Source organism: Hippichthys cyanospilos, chromosome 9 (assembly GCF_059441005.1).
Source record: "Hippichthys cyanospilos isolate Australia breed blue-spotted pipefish chromosome 9, RoL_Hcya_1.0, whole genome shotgun sequence".
NCBI lineage: Eukaryota > Metazoa > Chordata > Actinopteri > Syngnathiformes > Syngnathidae > Hippichthys > Hippichthys cyanospilos.
In genome coordinates this window covers 3,933,472-3,953,038 of record NC_142377.1, presented here as the reverse complement: position 1 = coordinate 3,953,038, position 19,567 = coordinate 3,933,472, and the positions used below count along the sequence as shown (strand labels likewise).

Here is a 19,567-nt window from a genome sequence, read left to right as displayed (position 1 = left end):
AAAGACCGCAATGAATAAACGAGTCAAATGGAACACCTTTCGGTGTTCTCTGACCAGTGTAAACAGGGTCCATACCTTGCCTTTCTTAATTGAATCAGCTGGAGTCGTCATAAATTCTTACATAATTCTTCATAATTACATAATTCTGTGTTTTAGTATTATCCCTGTGTGTGAACAAGGATAGACTTGCTTCAGTCTGCTTGCTTCTTCTATTGAAAAGAATGCAGAAACAACCCCAGCTAACACTGCTGCTGTTAGCTGCAATTGGCACCAGCTGCTAACAGCCAATATGTCTGATTGTAAGAATTCGACCGATATAAAAATGCACATCTGTGCGTCAAAACTCTGCTTGTGTGGCTGACGGATGAATCTTCCTCCAATGATGTCGAGAAAAAAAAGGACTAATTTTTCAGTTATCGTTCATAGGACACAAAAAAAGTGAGTCATATTTGGGGAATTACAGTATGTTATCCATGGCCAATTTCTTGAGAAGGATCTGTTATTGAGAACCCCCGCTGAACTCTTAGAGCAGGCGTTAGCGCAAAGGTAGGGAAAGACCACCAAGAGGGCTAGACTAGAATTCAGAAGCAACAAAAGCTCGATTCAGTGGATGATTTGGAGAGTGATAAAGCTTACCCAGACCAACTTCAGGCTGTTCAAAGGCTTCAAGCGGAAGATATGATGCTTAAAAACCTTGAGCCGCCAGCCAATTTCCAACCTGAAATAAATTTTGCATTACTGCTCCAATGTCACTTGGTGAGCTATGGGCAAGAGAAAAATGTTCTGACTAAAACTGTAACTGCGAAATCATTGCCTCACTTCTGGTACCAGAAATGCAATTTAAAAAAGAGTGTAAGGACTTTGGGGACATGCTGAATTGTTTCAACACTTCCCCAAATGGTCATTAAAAAAAGAAAAAGATTGTGAATTGACAATTATGGTGACAAGTATCTGTCAATGAAAAAGGAAAATTTGACAAGATTTTTTTCAATTTATATTTTGGCATTAATCATTAATTTGATATCTATATTATTTTTTATGTGTAATGAATTTGAAAACACTATGTTCCACTCACTGAAAATTGCTGCCACATTTGCTCAAGGCTCAGGTAACAACCAATCACAGTGTCCTTGTTTTCTGGGTTTCTGTGATGTCATGTGATGCCATTTTCAGTCCACAGCAAATGGCAAAATATTGTATTTAAAATGATTTATTGTGTATTAAAAATACTTGAGCTATTAAATAAATTAGACAAACTATTACATTTTACCGCTGAAAATGGCCAAATAAGTTTAGCATCCTCCTATATAAGGTAAACAGCTGCCAAATAAAAACACAATATCGTAAACGTCTTCTAATTTAAATCTAAACTTGTTCATAACAAGTTGCAAGATAAAATTACTTTATTAACGTTTCCACTTAAGAAATATAATTAAGGTTGGATTTAAAGGTTTTTGAAGGTCATTCCTCACAATATTGGCAGGTGGAAAAAAAACAGTGTACAACAGTGGTCTCCAAACTTTTTGTGTCACAGACTGGTTGAGAGAAATAGATTGTTTTCACGGACTAGCAGGTTTAGTGGGGCACAACTGACTTTAAATAATTGCTTAAAATTGTTAGTTTTAAAGCATCGGTTTTAAAATTGTCATGAACATTTCATGAAAAAAAATATTTAAATATTAAAAATATTTAAAGAGCTTTTTAAATACTATATATATATATATATATATATATATATATATATTAGTTTTAAGATAAGGTCCTGCACACAGGATTGACACCATTGCTACTTGTAACTACTTCTACTCCTTGAACGCTTGTTAAATAGCTTCATCTTCGAAAGATGCCTCCATATCATCTGGCCATCAGTTGCGCTTTAGCGGCACAATCGGTTCAGTTCAGCTCATTCTTACTACAGTATTACTTAAGCTGATTTCCGTCACGTCTGATTAAGTTAATCGCTCATATTTTGCAGATGGTCACATAGTATCACAACTCTCAATCACATTATCACCATTTTTTTGGGGGGGTCAATCTCATTGTGTACCCCAGTGCCGAATGGGCCATGTACCGGCCCACAGACTGATGGTCGTGGAGTCCTAGAGTACTGTGCCTGAGCTAACTGTACTGTTCTGCATGGAAGAAATGGCAAGCTAGCAGCACAAAAATGAACACGACGACACAGGGGCCATAACCAACCTCACATTCAAACTTTCGTGATAGGATTGCTTAACCTTTAAAAGACAGCCAAGTATCACACGGAAAACAGTAGGTTTGTACATCTGCACACCCTCCACTGGCAACACCTGCCATGTTCAACAGGAACAAAACAGGCCGAGCTGCCCATTTGCCGCAGAGCTGAAATGACCGCTTACCAAATGCCACGTTGTTTATATGTTCCAAAAAGCTCTGTTAAAACTGACCTTGATTTATTCACACAGGACACCTTGCAAGCCTCGGCCCTGGGAGGCCGGGTAACGATCGCTGTGGCTGACTCACCACTTTGAAGTACTCTGCGCTGCACTCCATGCCACGGTAATAGCAGGACAGCAGCATGTCTTTGATGTCATGGCCCGTCCGGTCGTAGAACTCGCGCATGTTGAAGGGTCGAGGCTTGTAATTGTCAAAGTCGGCCCTCTCTTTTAAGACCTGCAGGACGTGCTCCTCCACCAGGTGCGGGTCCCGAATCTCGTACCTATACCGGGAAAACCATTAAAAACCTCAGCTTAAAATGAACTTCTATAGTTTAGTAATTTAGCAACTCATAGCAGCAGTAATGATATACCATAGTTTCCGCACTATAAGGCGCACTTAAAAGCCTTAATTTTTTTATAATCTGGTACGCCTTATATATGGATGAATATTGCGATCCATAGATGGGGAATGAAGTGATAAAGTAAGCTTTACTTGTTTCTTTTGTGTGTTTACAGTTGAACAAGGTTGGTCATATTGACATTGAGTTATTATGCTATTGAGAGTTTAGAGTTATTATTTGAGTTATTATTGTTATTACTTTGAGTATTACTATATTGTGATTGAAAAAGTTTTAAAACATGTCATTAATTGAGGGTGCGCCTTATAATCCGGTGCGCCTTATATATGGAAAAGATTTTAAAATATGTCATTAGTTGAGCTGTGCCTTATAATCCGGTGCGCTTTATATTGAGGAAAATACGGTATATTATTAATTCATGTGTGATCGTTATTCATTAGGTTAACTCTATGGTAATTAGATTCTGTAAGCAGCATTTGACTGTTGAAAGTTTCTTTTTTGTTAAGAGAGAAAGCATTAGAGCTTGAATGAGAGCGTAAGAACTCCCTCTGTAAAGTTGAAGCAGTTTTTAAACTTTAAATGTTTTACAGTCCTAGGGTTAGCATTTTTAAATACTCTAAGCACCATTTGAACCTTTCATCCCAGAAAATCATAATGTATTTCTTTATTCATATAAATAGGGAAATTAAAAACAAACAAATAAATACCACAAGCCACAAATCCTTCTGATGAGGACTGCATAATAAAAAATTTTATAAAAACTATGGTACTCTGGTTTCCTCCCACATTCCCAAAACATGCATGTTAGGTGTATTCTACACTCTAAATAGTCCGTAGGTGTGATTGGGTGCGTGATTGGCCAACCGTCTCTGTGTGCCCTGCAATTGGCTTGCAACCAGTTCAGGGCGTCCCCTAACCCAAACCCTCGCCTACTGCCCAAAGCCAGCTGGGATAGGCACTAGAATGCCAGTGACCCTAGTGAGGATAAGCAGCTCTAGAAAATGGATCAATGGTCCTTGGATGTGTATGTTAGTATAAATGGTTGTTTGTTTTTTTTTTCTCTACCAGTTCAGGGTACACCCAGCCCACTACCCGAAGACAGCTGGCGGGTCCTGTCTCAGGCAAATAAGCCACTGCTCATTCTACCCACCTCAATTGTGATGATTTTGTTACTATGACGACCACCAGCAGAGCTGGAGAGTGGCTACTTGTTGAGCGCCGATTAGAAAATGTAGATAAGAAAAAAAAAGATAATGGCATTGGATTGCTTTTTTAGTAGTGAAGGCAGCACTTTATCACCCCAGCTTCGAAATTACAGGTGTCACTTCGGATGTGTGGTCCTGTGTGTGGCGCATGCTAATGTTACAGTTCTCAAAATCTGTCTTGGTCTGTAGACATAATCTCAGATCACATTTTAAGGGTCTCGTCTTGAAGTCAAAAGTATTTTCACAAGAGCTTGTTTCTCTCTCAGACACGGTTGACTTGGCTTTTTTTTTTAAAACAAGACCAATCGAACCCAGTACTACTACTACTGCAATCAGTGAAAAATTGCATGATTTGTAAGTTAGATTTTTCTCACTAACAAATAGCAATTTTGTTTATTTTTTTGCAAATGTAATAAAAAAATAGATACAGTAGTTGACAAATACTCTGTTTTCGTGGGGTTATTTTGGTCTCTGCTGACCTCCAAAAGACTTGATCCGGTGCCAATCTCAGTACTGTCTTAAGTAATTCAGTAATGTCTTGGTCTTAGTTGATGTGGTCTTGAATACTACACGTCCACCAGACAAATAGCCACACACAAAAAGAGGTATGATGTTATTTCACACGCAGGAAAAAAAGCAAATAAGCAGTCAAAGTAAACTGTCTATTATATGCGTCATGAGGATTGTTGAGGACCTAAGTGACCTAAGGACTTAGGTCCTAAGTGAAAGAAATCAGTGAGTCAAGGCAGGTGTATTTAAATGCATTTAGTTACAAAAAACATAAAGGCAAACAAAGCATGGCGCTTTGGAATCTTCAAGAAAATAAATACGTCAAACTTTAAATATCAAGCTTCAGATATACAACAAATACACCGACTTGACAATGGATTGAAAAAGACTGAAAGAAAGTAGGGAAGTAAACACTAACAAAGTACACACTAACGGACGAGACGAGCTAAAAAGATAAATACCTGTAAAAGACACAAAAGGGTGATTGGTTTTAACAAGGGACGGGGTTTAAGTACAAAAACCCAAGAAGACTCAAGGAAAACATGAAACTAAAATCTAAAAAAAAACAAACAAAAAAAGACAGATAATGACATCATTCTAACGAGATGAAAACGAAGCTTCAAGATGCTTTAAGGACCAGTTGTCATATTTTTTTTTACTCCTCTAGATGGCACTTTCTGCTCATATGCCAGTTTCTTTAAAGCATCAGTGCCATCAAGAGTCTAAAAATAACCAAATGTTCATGAAGCAAAGTGGAAGTTTAACATTCTCTCCTCACTACAATACATCCCCTTAAGGTAATAAAAATAAAAAATATTTATCACATAAAAGGTTTAAAGTATTTTGCTCAATTAATTCTATGGCAAGGCAGACACTTACAATAAAACGCATGTAAAGTGCGGCTGGATGTGTCAACAGGACATTTTTGTCATATTTGGATACAGCTGCATTATAGCCAGCCAGGTTATTTGTAGCCTTGGGCACCGTTGCTTTAACGGCAAACAAGTAAATGCATTTCTATCACACACGCAAGGTGCATTATCGCCTCAAAAAAAAAAAAGACATGCTTTTTGGTACAGCAGAAGATTATCAGATGGGTAGTGTCGCAGGAAAAGAAATATTTCCAGCTTCCAGGAAAAGCAAGATAAACCTTGAGTGTGCCATGTGTTAGTCGTCTTTAACAGTGCTGTCCATAAATCTGAAAGTAGTCCACCAAGAGTGGGAGGAAACAGTACTTAAACTCTCTTGCTTTATGCAGATAAATTCATTGCTGGCCTGATCGTTACAACTGACTGCAATAACAGAAGGGACGCTTGTTAAAAGAAGCTTAACTTTCCTAATGCTACAAATACACATAAAGGCCCCTTCACTCTTCATAAATAGTGTACATAATTGGCTGAAAAAGAGCCAGGGTATTGGTGCAGGCATATCATCATTCTACATATTCCTGCGTTTTGACAAGATGGAGTGTGACGAACCGATGAACAAAAGAACGTGAAGTGAAAAGTACAGTCTTGGATGACCACTATCAACCTCCTGCACCTGCTCACAGTCATTCAAATTAACCTCAATTAACTGGCGGACCCCCGCTCAGAGGAGAGACAGCCGGTGATGCCCCTCCACCGCCACCGCTACCACCAAGCAACTGGCCAGAACAATTACGCGTGTTAAGATGAAACTCTATTAAAATCTAATTAGGAGACTCATTTGTGACTAATTGGGCCAACTGTTTGAGTGACACTGCCAAAAGTTGTTTTGAATATACTGGTCAGCTAACTTTTATCCAATATGAGACATTCATAACACTGGATTTGCAATGCAGTGAAAAATTCTTTTAATGTATATTCAATTATGTGTACAGTGACCCCCATGTGTTGTCATTTGTCATTGTTCATTAATTCACCTTTGTTGTTGGAATTAAGTTTCGGGGTGTTTATTTTGGGGTTGTTTGGTTATTTTTTGTGATTTCTCATTTGTGGTTTATCTCTTGTTTTTGTTTTTTTTTTCGTTTTGCATTTTGCTGTTTGTTGCCTAAGTTTGTAATGTATGTATTTCATACACCTCACACTTACCTACCAACTAAATACAAACAATTCAAAACAGTCTTTTTGCCATTTCTTAGAAACTTTGCAAGGTGGGTTCACATGATTTATTTTCATGTATCATCCTCCTCAGTTTACAGTTGCCAACATGACATCATCAGAAAGGGGGAGAAATATGAAAAGGGACAGCAGCGTTGACTTCTCCACTCGCAATAAATCGGTGAATGACAGTGAGGATGGTGACAGCTTAAGATATTTGTCACCGCTATGGGCACGCCCTTCAACAGTAATTGGCAGTAAATCGTAATGGAGCTTCCCTTAATTTCACAAGGTCATGTTTGGTCAGTGTTCATCGACAGCACCTTGGTGCTCGGGAATTATGTGTGTGGATTGAAAAAGAGAGAGAGAGAGAGAGAGAGAGAGAGAGAGAGAGAGAGAGAGAGAGAACTTTGTACTGTCACTAGCCAATTAATACATAAATAATAGTAAATAATTAATGTAAAACAAATGTGAGATGATTTATTGTTGAATGCAGGATAATAATACATGTATTTGTATTCTAAATTCCACATTACTTTATTTTATAGGGGTATATGTATATTAATGACAGCTTTAATCAAACAGTATTAAAAAATGGCAACGTGATTGGGTCTTGTCATTTCAAAATTATAAGTAAGTGTTCAACTTTAATTAAGCCACTTTTTCTTGCTACATCATAACAGTTTTTTTCTAAATCGGGTGTACTCAAAATTTCAAGGCAAAAATCTATGATAAAATTTCAAGCTCGACAATTCATCAAAAATATTTTTAAAGTTTGCTTCTGTGAAAATTGGCTTACCTTTATTGACACAAGATATTACAGAACTAACTGCCCCCCCCCCCCCCCATCAAAGATATGAATAAAAACAACTCATCAAATCAACCCTTTGGAGCAAAAATCCAGGATTAAAATAATGAAAATTGCTATAGCTGCCATAAATGACAATAAAGTATTACTTATAGTTGTTTCAATTGAAATTACCGTATTTTCCACACTATAAGGCGCACCCAAAAGCCTTAATTTTTTTTTTAAAAGCTGATGGTACGCCTTACAATCCGGAGCACCTTATATATGGAAAAGGTTTTAAAATATGTAATTAATTGAGGGTGCACCTTATAAGCCGGTGCGCCGAATAGTGTGGAAAATACAGTACTCGAAGAAATACAGACAGGTATTTTACCGTGCAGTTTTTCATCATTGAATCGATACGGTATGTGCAATATATCTTCTTTTATTATACTTCATGGTGTGTATTTTATTACCAAGGCATGTATATCAGGAGGAGCAACACCATGTCCATGAACAAACTGATTAATTATAATGTATTTTTATTCTATTACATTTATATTCATGCTATTACACGTCACATCTCTGTTGCTGGAACTAAATTGTGGAAAATAATTGCATGATATGGGTGAAAAATTCATTCGGCATGCCATTTGCATCAACATTAATGCTTGTAATATATTGGCAGCAACCCTTGGAAATGGAGGGTCAAAGCAAAGCTGCTCAATTACTTCATCTTCGGGCATAGCTGGGAGCTAGTCAGGCAACTGCCCCGTCCCCGGAGGTGGTGAAACATCATTAGAGTTACTTGGGAAATATGACACGGCCCCTTTTACGGGGTTATCCTTTAGTTAAATGAATTGCATCCTGAGCTGCTGCTTTATAAGCAACACAGAGCTGCCAGGAGAGCACTTAAGCCGCCACATTCAGAAACCCGCCAGCCGGGAGACTTTAAAGTACACGGAGCTTCAATAATATGGCTGAAGTTTTTAATATTGCCCTTCCTCTGCTCCCTAAAGAAAACTCCGGCATGCACTGGCACTGTGGCTAGAAAGAGAGGTGGGAGACCCTCAATTGGATTATGGGGTACAAGCACTTTAATTTCTTTCAGGGGATCGAAACGAATGAAAGCGGATCTGCATCACTTGGCCACCTTGTGGAAAGCGCTCATAAATTTCTGCATACGCATGATGTAATATTAAACATGTATGTTGTTGGAAGGTGGTTCGATCATACTGGCATTACTCCTGCATGGACAAATGAAATCTTTATGAAGATTATTATACAATCAGTACTAATCGGTTAACAGAAACAGATAGCTTGTAAAGTGTCATGAGTGACTGGTAACATTAATTCCTATTGGGAGCTTGATCTTGACAAAAAAAATACCATAAGAAATCAATGATGGAATGTAAATCCATACATGTCTCAAAATCTACGTAAATCAGTCTTGCTTTAAAAAAGTTAATTGAACAAATTCTAACCTTTAAATTGTTTTACTAAGCATGCATAACATGCATAGCAACATAACAATGCGGCAGACAAAGTGTATGACCCTCTCTTCACATACTGAAAAACTCAGCAACATTCGACTGTCATGACAACACATTTGGCAACAAATGCCACCATTAGCACAATTATTCTGCAATGACCTTCTTTTATCAATTATGATCATTGACGTTGTGGCATCATCTAGATAGAAAACGGACTCATTATGTTCTGCACTGCAAAGCGTGACGGGAACACACAAACACAAAATGAGAGATCACATTGATTTTCATCCAACGACAGACTGAGGTGGTCCATTTCAATGAACAGTTATTGAAAAATGTTGGCAATTTTAAGACATAGTTTCAGAATTGTTCCTACCAATGTCAGCAAAGGCCAACAAATACATTGAAAAGATGTGATGAGTCAACACAACTGTAAATATTAAAACTGGTCACAATTTACAATAGCAAATCTTTAAAACCTAATACTGCGGTTTTAATACCAAACACAAAAATTTGCGTCGCTACGCTCATTCACGGGGCTTTCTGTCGCTGTTGTACTTTTTGCCCACTTTTTTGTTGCGCGAGGAGAGGAGGTGGGAGTGGAACAAACTTTCTGTGCACTTTACGGTAGCCACTCAAAGAAGAGCATTGCTGACAACGTTCACTTTTCTGGGATGTAGCAGAGCCAATATTCTCTCCTACAGCAACTTTGTTCTTTTTTTAGACTGCGTGTCCCTCGCTTTGCGGCAATAATTGTCCGCCAAAAAAAAAAAAACTTTCAATGTCCTAATCAAGTGGCCGATACCATGCTAAATACTGAGCTGCAGTATCGTTAGCTTACAGTAGCACAGTAACTACGGTTGTACTTCTGTTAAAAAAGGAAGCAAACGCTGCACATACCAGTTGTCCCAAGTTCTCGATTCCGCCTTTTTACAAGCCAGGAGAGTGCTCTTGCTTGGCTCCGTTTTGTATTTAAAGCTTAGATGGCCGTGTTGGAAAGTTCCTGGTGACCGCAAAGTGGCCGCCATGATTCATTCCTGCCCCCCTGCGTGAGACGTTGTTCCCGAAGTTGATTGACTGTTGCGCCGCGAAACGCAAAAAAAGTTAAAAAATTTTAACCACGCGACAGGCGAAATGTTGCCTCGTTCGTGTTCGGTGTGCATAATGCTGCGTTCAGATGGAGCGCGAAGAGCGGACGGTTTTCTATTATAGTCAATTGAGTTTGCATGACTAGGCGCGATGATGCATCGGGCGACGCGATGGACGCGAATGGAGCGACGCGAATCTCACCGCGATGTCACGCAAAGCAAAATTTCACCTGTCGCATGAAGTGCAGTGTTTGTTTCCTTTTTTAGCAGCTTTTGAACCGTAGTTACTGTGCTAAGCTAACGATAGTACAGCATTGACAGCACAGTATTGAGCACGGTATCGACCAATTGATTGCGACATTGAAACTTTTTGTTTTTGTGTTGCCGTAAAGCGAGGGGCACGCAGTGTAAAAAAGAAGTGTAAAGGTGCTGTTGGAGAAAAGATTAGCTCTGCCACATCCCAGAAAAGTGAAAGTTCCCAGCAATGCTTTCCTTTCCGGATCCACTGTAAAGTGCACAGCAAGCTCACTCATCTCCCCGCGTGTGACCCTGTTGCGTGAAAAGTGAACTTCATCTTGACCTCGCAATAAAGCGCCTCACGTAGAGCATAAACGACACGCTCCATCTGAACGAGGCATAAGAGTTTGCCCTGCCGCAATGTACAAATTGAAGTACTTTGTAGTTAGCAAGTCCGCCTCACAGTTCAGGAATCTGAGTTCAAATCCGCCTCACTCCAGCCTTCCTGTGTTGAGTTTGCATGTTCTCCCTGAGCCTTCGTGGGTTCTCTCCAGGCACTCCGGCTTCCTTCCACACTCCAAAAACGTGTGGTAGGTGTATTGGACAGACTAAATTATCTTTAAGCGTGATTGCTTTCATGAATGGTTGTTCGTCTCTGTGTCCCCTGCAATTGGCTGGCATACAGTCCAGGTTGTCCCTCGCCTACTGCCCGAAGTAAGCTGAGATTGGCACCAGCAAGCCTACCACCCTTATGAGGATAAGTTACTCAAAAAAAAATGGATATTTATTTGTATAAAGAATATGTATATATATATATATATATATATATATATATATATATATATATATATATATATATATATATATATATATATATATATATTGTGTATGTAGCGCTTCTACCAGTACAGGCAGGTTTAGTAAGTGGAAACATACAACGTCTACCAGTAGGTTTGCTTCTCACTCCAGCGAGTAAGCAACATTACTTCATTCATATATGTCTGAGCCGCAATCCCGTTTCCAGATAAACATTTGTCTGAGTTTATTGTTTTTCTTCTTCTAATACTAATCCTTCTTCGTTTTATATTGCCCTGGTGTAGATTACATTTAATGAGTTATTCTTGGTACGACCACTGATTTTTTTTTGGGGGGTGAAGATATTGTTGAGTGTGTGATGTGCTATTTTATTCATTTCAAGAACACCACTCACAATAAGAGCAGCATGTTCACACCATTTATTAAACTTTGATGCATTTCAACAGAGAGACAAACATTTTTGCATATCAAGCAGAAGCTAAGTATAGCCAGAGTTGTAGCAGACATTAGAGTATTTGTCTCATCTGCATGTTTACTACTTTTAAATATCAGGCGGGGGTTCTCAAACTTTTTGGAGTCAGGGACCCCTTTTATAAAGCACATTTATCAAGGACTCCCAGTGCTAATGTTTGCAGGGGGGAACATTTTCTTTATATCATTTAAGTGTCCCTCTTTTTAAGCACCATATTCCAGTTTGACAAAAAGTATAATTGTTACTTTTTAGCTATACTGAAGATTAGAAAATAAAAATTGCACACCTCATTATAACAAAGTGGGTCAATTTCCCCCCAAAAGGCTGCTGCCAATTAGTTAGTCAAAAACAGCATTGGATTTGGTGGCAAGCAAGTGTAGACACAAAATGCATTTTGACAAAATTATTACATTTTTAAAAATATATGAAACTGGTTGCATTGATTGCTTTGTTGACGAGTCATGAAAACGTTCACAGTTTAAAATATAATCAAATCAAATGAACACAAATATATATTGTTCTGTCTCCTTATTTGCGATCTTACTGTTTATATGGTTTCAAAGTTGTTTCCTTTCGTTCGTTTAAAAAGTTGCGGTTATTGTGAAAAGGCGACCGGATCTCAATGCGTTGAGCACTTCCTGTTTTGTCATCGGGCAAGAAAGCAATGCTACAACTCCCATGTCCTCAGCATTTAGAGTTTTACACGTTTGTTGTGGTTACGCGGATAACGCGTTAGTCCGCGACCGTGAGCATGCTTGTATAGCCTTGTGCTATATCATACGCCATTCAAGTGGGGTGCATTACTTTGTTGAATTTTATTTGCAGCAGCATGTTACTAGTTTTTATGTCTTTATTGTTTCAGTTTTACAGCTACTTTAAAGCAACTAAAGTGAATACAAGGGGAAAAAATTGCCAACAGGTGTCTTTATTGAAGGAGTTGGCTATCTGCCTAGCTATCCCAAACGTTAGCGAGTGCAGAATATAGCCTATATGTTATCGAATAATAACCCAATGTTCTGTCATTCCTAGATGTTACAATGGCTTCTATGTAGCTAGACAGACGGCACACTATCAATGCACTATCAACAGGGGCCAGAGGTGGCGTCAAAAAACAAAGACTTAACCAAACAAGGCGCCAAAGAAGGTACAAATCTGTAAATGTTAGATCAGGGGTCACCAACATGGTGCCCACGGGCACCAGGTAGCCCGCAGGCCTGTTCTGCAAATAGCTCACAAGTGATAGAACAGTGTGATTTTCCAGGAATGTTACAAACAATTATACATATATTACATGTACATAACATATTTCACTTGATTTACATATTTACTGCAGCTGTTCCTTAATTATTGTGGGAAATCATTAACATGATCGGTGTCATCACAAAAACCGATGCCCTTCGTTCCAGTCAATACCAAATAAGTAGCTCTCACTTTCATATAGGTTGGTGAGTCCTGTGTTAGATGATAAACTAAATCACAGCCAAAACCCCCTGCAGTCAGGCCATGGACCCCAAGGGGTCCACAGACCCCACTTTGAGAACCACTGCTTTAAGGAGTGAAAATGTTATATGGTGTTTTTTAACTTTTGATTGCTTATTCATTGTGACTAAGGTATTAACATTTCTTAAAAAAAAAAAAAAAAGTGCTGGATTAGCACAACAATGCCAAAAACCATGTGTATGTGCAGTTCTCACTGTCTTTTATTCCATGAATCAGTTAAAAACAAAAAATAAAATGAAAACAAAAAACAAGGTAGTGGCATAGGCAGTTGTGTCACCCATAAGCATATCTGATATCAGCAAGCGTGTAGACTGTCAAGGTTTGATTTAAACCCTTGAGAGAAATGTCCTCGGAATCTACAGATCCAATTCAAGCCCTTATCTCTTGCCGGACTTTTTTTCTCCCTACCTCAGTGAGCAGGTCAGGAAGCCACACACAAGCATGCAAGTACACACAAACATTCACCAAACGTCTCCCTGGGGGCTCCAAGGAACAGCAAGAAATGTTGGCGCTGGCAACAGTAAGGGGATGACAGTTAATCAGTGGCGCTGCTCTGTAGCTTAGCAAACAGCCCTAATTACGCGCAGATAAAGACTTGTTCATCATGCAACTCATGAGGCTCATGCTAATTGCCCCTACCTCCATCTCAAGTATTGCAAATTGCAGCATTTACAAGAAACCAGCGGTTATGTTTTCTCTTCTCGCGGTTTATTCACTGAATTTGCACTTTGGCATGCAGCGGCTCATCTTCTAGAAAAACTGCAATCTATAGTGGTAAATCGGTGGCTTTTATGGCTTTCTTGAATTACAGTCAAATGAGGCAGTATGCTGCTCCATCAAAATGACAGCAAGTCATATCAGGGGATAGATGTATTTGTAACATTCACGTTACTTATCACCTCCTGAATCGTATCTACTGTCATTATAAAACAGAGTTACATATAGAGTAAATCTTCTCTACAACAAAACCTGCATGTGCAAAAATACCCCTAGTGTGAAAAAAAAAAAACCATGCCAAAATGGTGGATTGATGATGACGGAAAGGGGGCAAGGGCTATGACAACTGTCGGACCAGCAAAAAACTGTAAATTGCCCACCTCTGCCCATAACCTAACTCAGCTGATCTCTGACTGGGTCAGTTCAATTTTGGAAATATGAATCTTACCCAACTCACATAATTTGGGTTCATTTTGACCAGACAATTTTAAGAGTGTGACATAGTATTAAAGCACAGACTGAAGCGAATCCACGACCTCCGCATGTGAGGTGGACACATTAACCAGTCTGCTAATGTGCTCCTTTCTCTTTTTATTAAATGGTTTTATTTCCTTCCAGTTTATTTTATTAACTAGCAAATATTGGATGGTGTTCTTGACTGCCAAGAAAGGCACCTTTACATAAAATAAGAATAAGAGACTGAGGTGGAGTGAACGGGTCTGTCAGAAAACTTTGGCTTATCAATTGTCTCCTAAATTCACCTCTGAAGATGTCAAAATAAGCAAATGTTGCGCTTTTTTGCGCTTTGAAAGTCCCTGTGCAGTCCACATGCATAATGTGCATTCCATTAAGGAGCACCACTCTTATACGTGCTTTCAGGCATTATTTGCGCCCGCAATCGATATTTGCGCCAGCGTCAGTGAATTTGACGTTGTTTATCATTGAGGCTTATTTGCAAATTTCTCTGTCAAATCTATGCATATCTTATTAGTGCTTTTAAATATGTGCAAATACTTTACCATAAGTGCACTGGGGTGCATTATGCCTGGCATCTCAGTCAGTGACGCATTTCACTATGTGCGTGTGTTTTATGAATTTGATGCTATTCATGTGGTCCCTTTTTAAGAGTTAGCACCACACAATCCTTTAAGTGAAACTGTAGATGGATGGGTGGATGGATGGATGGATGGTGACACATTTCATTATCTGCTCATAATTTAATAATTAGATGGTATTAATATGCTCCATTTTATTAAGAGTTAGGCTATAAGTGTGTGTGACCTCCACACAGTTCCCTTTGATATGCATTTGTTCTGGGTGGATACAAGGTGAACTGGATTGGAGAGAGCACAATCCCCTGCGGCGCTCCTCTGCTACTAAGCAGAGTTCTAGATCTGCGGTTGCCCATTTATTAGCTAACGCTTTATCCAGGGGCGGGTCGTGGGGGGAGCAGCTTGAGCAGGGAAGCCAAGATTTCCCTCTCCCCAGCCACTTCATCCGGCTCCTTGGTGAGGATCCCCAGGCGTTCCCAAGCCAGCCGAGAGACCAAGCCTCCTCCCAGTGGGACATGCCCGGAATACCTCATCCTAACCAGATGCCCGAGCCACCTCAACTGGCTCTTCCCAAAGCAGAGGAGCAGCGGCTTGACATCGACTCCATCTCGGATGACCGAGCTTCTCACCCTATTTCTAAGGGAAAGTCCCTAAACACACCTATTTTAAATGATTAGGATTACAGTGCTCGTAAGGCGAATTCACCGTATGGCGGGCAATCCAAACCTATGTGAAATACCTAATGCGTTTACAACCCCAGGTAAAAACATCAAAATTTTACATACATATTAAAAATTGGTACCAAAATAGTATAGTCAGTGCTACGTATATATAATATACATGCATAAGATGAGAGAAAGGATTTATTTACTTTTGAGTGGCACTGGAGTAGCAATCTTGGAACCCATGGCTAACCCATTCAAGTTTGTATTAAGCAGTAAAATGCACTATAAATACGGTTTAACATTCCACCATTTTGAAATGAGGGAGGCCGACCAATAGCAGACCAGCATCTCTGTGAGGAGACCAGCATTGTAATGACACGTTGCATGGAGGCAGTTAGACCACAACAGAAAGTAATTGCAATTACATAAGAACGCCTGCAGATAGAGACAAAACAACGCAAATACAGCCAACCTCCTAGGGTTATGACAGTTGGTTTTGTCGCAAAACTGGGAAAATACCATAAAGAGAGGACGAAAAAACTCAGTATTCCACATCGCTGTAACACGGGGTCCGCTGTATTTTTAAGCTCCAACAGAGCTTTTTGATGAGCTAAAGCATCGCCTTTTGGCTCAGCTCCCTCTTCACCATGACAGACCGGTATAGCGTCTGCATCACAGCTGCATCGATCTGCCTGTCAATCTCCTGTTCCATCCCTCCCTCACTCGTGAACAGGACCCCAAGATATTTGAAATCATCCACATGGGCGAGGCCATCATCTCCGACCCGGAGAGGACTTTCCACCCTTTCCTGACTGAGGACCATGGTCTCAGATTTAGAGATGCTGATCTTCATCCCAGCCGCTTCACACTCTGCTGCGAACTGCTCCAGTGAGAGGTGGAGGTCACGGCTGAGAAAGCCAACAGCACCGCATCATCCAAAAATAGCAGAACTGCAATGCTGGAGGTGCACTGTTGCACATTTTGGGGTTTGACAGACAGGTAGTTGGTGATCTAGGCCACTAGGTGGGGTTCAGCACTCATCTCTGTCTTGTGCACGCTTGGAGCATATTTCCGAATACATCAAGGAAAAATATGCTGCTCCACACACACGTTTGGCGCTCTCAGAACTGATTTCTGTGTTTGGAGGTTTAAGCTGAAACAGATCTATCAATCATCAAATTCGATATGAAACTACCTCTCAAATGTGGTCTGAATCAGAGCCGCAAAAATCTGATTTCATGTGCTTTGTGACTGTTCAGACAATAAGAGAGACATTTGGTTTTAATCATCCTAGGCTAAAAACATGATTTTGTCAGGGTTGTGAACATGTTCATAGTGGCATGCAGAACAAATGCACTTCCCATAGATAGCAGAGTGTACAATACATTTGACACAAAATCAGATGATTTATGCCTTTTCTTTTGTGTTGTTTTTTCTCAAGTAAAAATAACTGTGTGCTTTGGCTCACTATATGGAAAATGTGTTATAGCATTAAAGGTTGATTGCAAAAGCCTTTTAGAAAAGTGTAATGTCGTTTTCCTGGTATGTTGCCCACTTGTTGGGTGCCACATCATTTCCCTCTATCATTACTGTTGACATTTTGCAGCATAAGTCCATCTAAGCTACATCTACAGTAAAAATGCAAGCAATAATGCTTTTCTGAAGAGTTATAGTCATACATGTATACATCATTGCTGTCAAAATGAACTGGACAGCTTCATGTCAATGCTACTGTTTGTCCTGTTAAGTGTTTTGCCAAACCAGCAAAAAATAAAATAAAAAGAAAAAATGTTTACTGGCAGAAAAAATGTTAGCTGGCAGAAATGCCCTTCTAGACAAGAACTTTAAAACACTTTTAATCGGAGCTGAGTCATGACAGGGGTAAAGCCTCTGAGCGTAATGTTTTGAGCAGGTGGCTGGCAATAAAAAGGTATATTTCCGGGTTTTTCAAACAGCATTCGTTTGATGCATGCAGGTTAAAATCAGTTTTCTAAATTTGATTTAGAGGGGGAACATTATATATGTTTATATATATATATATATATATATATATATATATATATATATATATATATATATATATATATATATATATATATATATATATATATATATATATATATATATATATATGATAAAATGCTTACCAGTGATAGTGATAGCGTCGCACAAATTATACTTGTCTCGTTAATTCAAAGATTGATGTACTGATCAGTAATTTAATTATGGCGGGAAAACAGTGTTATTTCTTTGTTTTACTGTATTTATTTTTTTACTATACTGATAAAAGGTAAAGATAACAGTATTGCAGCTCGAACAGATAAGTTGTATTTCTGTTCATTTCAAAGGAAAATTTTCTTGACAAGCATTTTGGTCCACAAATGGAATCCCATAGTCAATTAAAGTTATGAAAGAAACTTACATGTTATTATTATATGGATGTTGACATTATAAATATGGGATTCGTCAGAATGATTCCTGGACCGGTGTGACAAAGTAATGTATTTCAACAGTGACCTCATCTCTCTGCAGCAAATGAAATCCTGGATACATTTATAAACATATCCTCAATGTCAGGTCATCACGCAAAGAGCAGCGTGAGTGATGATGGCGCTAATGAGACCAGACTTGCTAAGGAAAGTTGTACGTCATAGATCTTTGAAAAATGTTCCATAGACCAAACACTAGAACCTTTGATTGAAGTGCCCGATGTTGCCGAGGCCAAGCAAAACAACAACATAAGAGTCTGAAAATCATAGACATCAAGTTTTTGTCACAGGTCGAGACAACCACACGACCAGCACATCTCTACATTTAATTCGTTCAGTGCATGAGAAAAGACAATCATTGCGACAGGACAACTCTTCAATGCTTCACCACAAAAAAAAGCCTGCTCACAGTGGGTTTGCCATTTTTTCCCCCAAGATCGATAGTTGTGACGGTAACTTGTCAAAAACTAGTATTTTGTTACACCAATCTTTGAATTTTTCTGAAAATGGTGTTCACAGAATTTCAACACAAACGAAACACCATCACAAATGTACCATGATGCAGTGGTGCAATAACTGAGCATGCCTCTCGGATTGTGAAATGGACTTTTTGCATCCTGTACAGCAGGGAGTCAGGGACCCCTTTTAGGTAAGCAAATTTTCCAAGGACCCATTGCAAATGTTTGTGGAAACAAAAACAAAAAAAACATTCAAGCCAAACATAAGTGGCATTTTTTTTCACCAACATATTCAATTTGATAACAAGTATAGTTGTTATATTTCAACCATACTGAAAAATTTACAAAATAAAAATTGCATATTGCACACCTCATAACAAAGTTGGCCCATTTCCTCAAAATATGTCGTTGCTAAATATTTAGTGACAAAATAATTAAGTTTTCTAATGATGACATCGATTATGTGGATAAATTTCAAATTTTGTAAATTTTTTAAAATATATTAAACTTGTTGCAGTGATTACTTTATTGAAAAATCATGAATACATTCACAGTTTAATATAAAATATAATCAAATCAATATATATATATATATATATATATATATATATAAATATATATATATATATATATATATATATATATATATATATATATATATATATATATATATATATATATATATATTTTTTTTTTTTTTTTTTTTTTTTTTATTAATAACCCAAATTATTTCACAGAGCCCCTGAAGTGTGGCCACGGACCCTGGGGGCCCCACTTTGAGAATCACTGCTGTACTGTATGCATAACATACTTGCAACAGCTGCCAAAACAAATCTATCTTTATGGGACTAAATCTGTCGAGTAAAACAGTCACTTGTGCTATTTATTTGAAATACACTGCTGTTAAACAAAGGCTTTTGTTGGTACTGTTACTTTCCTTGGACAGCAATACTATAATATGTATGAAAACAGAATAGTGGATTTATGTCATGCGAGGGCGTAAGAGAAAAGTTACACGCCCGACAGTGCTTCGGGCATCCGCACTGGTCATGAGAATCAATAAGCTAAAAATACATCGTTGTTTTCTAGATGCTTGTTTGGATGTGCTGTAGCTTGTAACGTTGTGCAGGAGAACTGTCATCTGTGTACGTGAAGAGAAAACTAAGGTGTTGAAACTTGCCAGTAGAGAATTTGGAGTTGGTCACGTCTGGCCAGAGTCTGAAA

The 19,567-nt window shown here is 38.6% G+C and overlaps 1 protein-coding gene across 2 annotated transcripts in view; it reads right to left on the bottom strand.

Moving 5' to 3' along the window:
* Positions 1–19,567, bottom strand: part of asic1b (acid sensing ion channel subunit 1b) — a 257,762-nt gene that overhangs the window by 225,748 nt on the left and 12,447 nt on the right. For both annotated transcript variants that reach the window (XM_088423596.1, XM_088423595.1), the window contains exon 2: positions 2,500–2,695. In XM_088423596.1, the coding sequence (XP_088279722.1) occupies positions 2,500–2,695 (196 nt within the window). The remainder of the gene's footprint in view (positions 1–2,499; positions 2,696–19,567) is intronic.